General features: G+C 29.8%; 1 protein-coding gene across 1 annotated transcript; it reads left to right on the top strand.

Annotated features, from left to right (window-relative positions):
• Positions 1-665: 665 nt before the first annotated feature.
• LOC112016367 (probable pectinesterase/pectinesterase inhibitor 7) lies at positions 666-2,714 on the top strand. The gene is made up of 2 exons (XM_024048928.2): positions 666-938; positions 1,796-2,714. Exons 1-2 carry the CDS (start codon positions 848-850, stop codon positions 2,488-2,490), a joined length of 786 nt encoding a protein of 261 aa, XP_023904696.2. The 5' UTR covers positions 666-847; the 3' UTR covers positions 2,491-2,714.
• The last annotated feature ends 4,109 nt before the right edge of the window (positions 2,715-6,823 follow it).

The following is a 6,823-nucleotide window of genomic DNA, read 5'->3' as shown; positions in this document are numbered from 1 at the left end:
TGAAAGAGAAAGAAGATTAAAGATATGAGATAGTTAAATAGCTCAGTTTGGCTTTAGTACCAAGAGTTCACTACGTCAAAAAATGTCTATTACATCAAGTGTTAATACACAAAATATGTATATAATAGTTTTAGACAAAATATCACATCTACAAGTTAAAATGGTTGCAATAGTAACTTAAAAGTGTTAAATTATTGCATCAACAATAATAAGTTACAATAACTTATAATTTTCAGCTGCAATAGAAGCTTTGATATATAAGGAAAAATTGTTGCAATAACTTAAAATGAAAGAATCGTTGCAATAAATTGATACCAATTGTTTTTGCAATCTATTACAACAAAAATTTTGAATTAATAGCTATTGCATTGAAGTTACCATTGTAATAATTTATTAATTCTTTTACAATCTATTGCAACAACAAATACGTAACTGCAATGAATATATCTTGTAATAACTTTGTATAAATTATTTTATAGTCAATCGTAATGACAAAATGAATTAATTATCTATTACAATGAAGATATTATTGGAGTAATTTAATCCGACTTATTTTGTTCAATTATTTGCAATCTATTACAACAAGTTTCGTGAATTAATAACTTATACTTACAAGATATTCGAATAGTAAATTGTTTATTGTAACAAAATATATATATATGAGGAGGTTGCGGTGTCTGACATCGTGACTGTGAGTCAAGATGGAAGTGGAAACTTCACCACCATCAATGATGCTATTTCTGCAGCTCCAAACAATTCTGCCCTGACTGATGGGTACTTCTTGATCTATGTCACGGCTGGAGTGTATGAAGAGTATGTGTACATTGTCAAGAACAAGAGGAACTTGATGATGGTAGGAGATGGTATCAATCAGACAATTATCACAGGCAACCGCAGCTACGTGGACAACTCCACAACCTTCAATTCTGCAACATTTGGTAAGAACTATTATTACGCGTTTAAATTCTAAGCTGCAAAGTCAACTAAACGGCTCAATTTTCGATAATTTGGTATGCCATTCGAATATAATATATATGTTCTTTTTCTTTTTTTTTTCTTTGACAAATATGTTCTATGTATATGGTAAGTATATAATGTGGGTTCCAGTTAGCTCAACTGGTAAAGTTTTTGATGGTTGTATAAGAGATCTGGGGTTTAATCCCTGCTTACACCAAAAACTGATTGGTGTCTTGCTCTGATGATAAAGAGCTATTATCAGGAGCAGATGTCATAAATTAAAAATCTCTCAAAAAAAAAAATGATAAGTATATAATATGATCACAGTTAGGAGTTAGGAAAATATTGACTTTTAAATTTAAAATAATAAAAATAAAAATTTATTGATAAGACAAGTTGTATTAAATATAACATCATTTTCACATAATTCATATAATTTTCTTATAATTCATTAAAGACACTACTATTAGTTTACGCGATTGTAATCAACAGGTCATTTTAATAATTACGAAAAATTTTTAGCAGACTTATTATATTTATTATACGAGTTATGGCATTCCCTTAAGAAAACATAATCTTATAAGATAGTAATATTTAATATATGAGTAAAAACAAAATTTTGAATTACATTATTTAAATCAAATTCAAATAAATTAATAAAAAAATATTACTTTTCAAACAAAGGAGGGAGGGACAGATTAAAAATAAATAAAACAAGAGCCAACAAAAAGAAGCAAGCAGTAGACAACTTTTACAATAAGTGGTTTTATTTATTTATTTATTTATTTTTATTTATAACTTAGGCATGATCTAATGGATTTTGATATTCATATTGCAGCTGTGGTCGCAACAGGGTTTGTGGCAGTAAACATAACTTTTCGCAATACTGCTGGGGCAATTAAGCACCAAGCAGTAGCAGTTCGAAATGGAGCTGATTTGTCCACATTTTATAGCTGCAGCTTTGAAGCCTATCAAGACACCTTATATACACATTCTCTCAGGCAATTCTATAGAGAGTGTGACATATATGGCACAGTAGATTTCATATTTGGTAACGCAGTGGCTGTTTTTCAAAATTGTAACATATACCCCCGACTACCAATGAGTGGACAGTTCATTGCCATCACAGCACAAGGTCGAACCGATCCGAATCAAAACACGGGTATCTCGATTCAAAATTGTACTATTAGAGCTGCCGATGAGTTGGCTTCGAGCAAAATTACTTTTCAGACGTACCTAGGAAGACCATGGAAGAATTACTCTAGGACAATTTACATGGAAACTTTCATGGATAGTTTGATAAACCCTGCTGGTTGGATTGCTTGGAATGGAGATTTTGCACTAAGCACATTGTATTATGCCGAGTATGATAACACGGGACCTGGATCAAATACTACAAACAGAGTTTCATGGCCTACTTACCATGTGATTAATAATGATACGGAAGCTGCTAATTTCACTGTGGCTAACTTCTTGCTGGCTGATGATTGGTTGCCTCAAACGGGAGTACCTTACGATGGTGGCTTCATTTGAGGAGCTTCTTAGGTATACATAGGCTATAGCTAGCTGTTTGTGACTTTGTTCTTTCACATATTCTTTATTATTATTTTTTTTTTCATCATTAATTGTTTAATTAAGTATAATAAGGATGTAATGGCCAAGCTTCTACAAAGTACAGCTTGGTTTTGACCAGTGAAGATCAACTGTATTGTACACTTAAATTACTTAATACAAGAATGTCAATTATTTTCAATCAAGATTGAAGAATAGAAACTTTTTTTTATTCCACTGAGGACTAAAAAATCAACGGAGACTGCTAGTAGTAAATTGGATGACTGACTTAATTAGAGACATGAACATTATCACAAATCACAAGTGACAACTAATTCTAAGTCTTCGTCCATACCTAAAGAAATTAACACAAGAAGCCAATAAAAATGGCACTGGGACCACTACTAACCCACAAATCAAGAAAGAAATTTGTATGAAATACACAGTTTGGAAATTGACAAGTTCCTGAGTTTTTTTGCTAGAACCAATTTTCAACACGTTTTATCCCAAAAAAAAAAAAAAAATTCAACACGCTATTGTCACTTATTCTAGCACAAGGTGGGACATCTTAGACACTGAATCAGCAAAGATAGATGGTTTAAAGCAGCCCTCGTAGGTGTTAATAATATTGGTCTTGTTAATGGATATTCTTAGGGCAATTGTTAATATTAAACAATTTTAGGAAAATTTAATTTTATACCACTTTCATGGAAATGATAACAAGTTAACAACCGTAAATTTCATTTATATAATAAATTATGTGATCACAATTTTGGCTTTAGTTCAAAGATGCAAACATTTCCTATGGTTTCAGGCTTGCAGTTTCATATTTCTAAGAAGAAAATATATATTATGTAACTTTCGAACTACCACTGCTTGGTGCTTAATTGCCCCAACAGTATTATGAAAAGTTATGTTCACTGCCACAAATCCTGGTGCGACCACAGCTACAATATGAATTTCAAAATCCATTAGATCGTGCCTAAGTTAAAAAAAAAAAACCACTTACCACAAAAGTTGTCTAATACTTGCTTTTTATTGTTGTGGGGGTGTGTGCTAGACTGCTACACTTCTAGTGGTCGGACAATAAAGGAAAATAATGAAACAACTAAACAATTAAAAATTATGTTGGGTTGAATTGTTAAAAAAGTCATACTACGTACACAATTAAGAGTTGTTAATGGGCCGGGTTGGGCCGGCCCGACCCATTTTTACTTGGCTCATGGGCACAATGGGCTGAGCATAATGGATTATTAACTAGTTAACAGGTCGGGTTGGGCTGGGTTAAAAGAGAAAACTTCAGCCTAAGACCCTGCCCATTGTCTTTAGTGAGCTGGGCTATAGGTTGGGTCTAATGGGCTACCCATAGGCTTGTGTTAGCATATTATTTTATTATTTTTATAAGAAAAAAATCAATTTTTTATAAGAGAATAATCAATCTATTTTTTTAAAGGAAAAAATTAAAGAATTTAATACATAATTACAAATTTTTTTACAGTCAAATCTATTTAATTTTTTGTTTTGTTGATGGAAACCTATTTAATTTTTTTTTAATTAAGGCTTTAAATAGTTTTTTTTTATTTTTATCTTTAATTAAAAAAAATGTCAAATGGTTAATTCAAATTTGCTAAACTATTAGAAAAATATATATTTAGTAAACTAAGTTTAACACAATTACTTTAAGTATCTTAGTGGTTGGGGGAGTTTTCTTAAGAAATTCTTTTATAATATCTCACGATCAATCCGTCATGCACTTCCTATATATTTTTGTTATGAATTATGAATTATTAGGTTGGGCCAACGGGCTGGGCAACGGGTTGAGCTACTGGGCTAGCCCACCGAGTACCCATGGGCATAAAAACTAGCCCACGGCCTCATCCATTGGGCTAGTGGACTACCCATGGGTCTCAATAACAACGAGCCGAGCTGCCCATTAGCCTGATGGACTGGTTGGTTTCTAGGTCGAACTGTGGGACGTGGGCTATTTGATGACCCTTAGACACAATAATAATTATTATCTTTATTGTATTGAGAAATAATATTTCAATTGAACTTATAGTTTGGTTGTGTATAATGAAAGAGATGTAGCTTGTAACATTGATAATAATGAGACTATTATTCAACAATTGCAAAATATGAAAACTCGTAGAAGGGATTTGTAAAATTTATGTATTTGTGTGTGTTCTTTTTTTTTTTTTTTGTTATCAATATATGAAATCCTCTTTTTATTAGATTATGTAATTTAAGTTTCTAAAGGACCATCCTAAAAAAAAAAGTCATGGAGCTGCCACTGTGAGGAGGAGCTCAAGTCATTGGCAACTTTTTTTTTTTTTTTTTTTAACAAAAATAATTTTGGTTGTTTAGAGCACATTTGAAATTATTTCAATTTTATAAATTGATATGTCACTAATCACAAGGAATGTATAATTCAAATATTCATTTATTATCTTGTTGAAATGTCACTAGTCTTATTTATTGTCATGTTAATTTGTAAACTTTTTATAGTAATAATAGCTCTAGGATTTTTCCAAAAAAATAATTATGGATTTATACAACCATAGAGTGAATTTGTCATATCAAAAAGTAAAATTAAGTGATTTTAAATTTAAAAAAATTATAATATAGAACATTTATAATTACTAAATATAAAAGGTATTTACTTGCAGATAATTGACATCATTGATGTGAGATTTTTTAAAATGTGCATGCATGTATTATTATGTGAATGTGAATGAAATATATTTAATTGGAAGTTTTTCTTCTTCTTTTTAATTGAATAAATTCCCGGGCTACTGAAAGTCTGGTTTCTCAAAAAAAAAAAAAAAAAAAAACTAATCTTTTTAAGTCGTGCACTATAAGTAGCATTTGTAATTTATTATGTTATTATCATGTGAATGTCAATAATATATATTTGGAAGCTTTTTTTTTTAAAAATAATCCTTTAAGTCAAGTACTATAATAACATTTGTAATTTATCATCGCACTACATTACACACATATTGGGCACATTTTAAGACTTGCTTTTAGGGTCTGTTTAGATTAAGGGGGGAGGGAGGGAGAGTAAAATAGAGCTGGTTGAAAATATGTTAATTTTAGGCCAATTCTACTCTACTCTCTCTACTTCCCCTATAATCCAAACAGATCATTAAGGTTATTTCCAAAAAAATAAAGATACATTTGGTAGACTGTAATAGACATTGTAATATAATAATTATTCAGTCTATTCCTATGGTTTAGTTATTTAGTAGTTTGCTTATATTTTTATTATAAAAAGGATTGTAATAATTATTCCTTAATAGGTGTAACAATTTCTAACATCAATATATTTCTATAAAAATAAAAAATAAAAAAACTTTCCATATCCACGTAACAATTATGGAAATAAACAATCATTAAAAAAGACTCATCTCTCTCTCAAATTTAAATATATTATTTTCTAGGAAATATAATTGTATGAGTCAAATATTTCCTAAAATAGATCTTATGTTTTATTTGAATGTTACAACTCATAACTAAACTTATAAATAGATTTAGTTATTTCATTACAACACATTTTATTCTCAGTAATAAAGATTACCATAGCCATTGTAATCCGCATTTAGTATACCAAACATGTCTTAAATGGTTTTTAGATCACTAACATAAAACGATATGCCTCTTAGGAATCATTTAGTGAGAGAATGATAACTTTTTTTTCCATTTGATAAAAACAATAATAACTTTGTAAAATGTTTAAAATTATTGGAGTATTTAAAGGAGCATAGATATTTAAATACATATTATTTAAATATTTATTACAATGGTGAAATTTATAGTGCAAATTTAAAGATTTATTATTATTATTATTGGGAAATGCTAACGAGTGCCCTTAGGGTATTGGCTAACAATCCATTTTAGAAAAGTTTTGATATCACTTTTATGGAAAATGAAAAAAACTGTTAAAACATTAATGATTTTCTTTTTCTTTTCTCATAAAAACTTTCTTTAAATAAATTGTTAGCTAATGCCTTAAAGGCCCTTGTTAGCACGAGCCTTTATTATTTTATAATTAGATTTGGATGACAGCTTGCTGCCCCTTGCTCCATGGCAACCGATGCATAAACATCAAGCCCAAGATCAACATGTTTGGGGAAAATCATGCATGTTAAATTCACATATTCATTTTTATTTTTATTTTGGTAGAAATTGGANTTTTTTTTTTTTTTTTTTGTCATCACTCATTACTCCTTACTCAATTTTCGTCACTCATTACTTAAAATACCCCAATTTCCTATACTCCACACGTTTGGCACCATCACTCAGTTATGTTTTCAAC

Source organism: Quercus suber, unplaced genomic scaffold (assembly GCF_002906115.3).
Source record: "Quercus suber isolate HL8 unplaced genomic scaffold, Cork oak 2.0 scaffold_451, whole genome shotgun sequence".
NCBI lineage: Eukaryota > Viridiplantae > Streptophyta > Magnoliopsida > Fagales > Fagaceae > Quercus > Quercus suber.
Note: the sequence above shows the minus strand (reverse complement) of the source record. Positions and strands in the feature narration are given on the sequence as shown.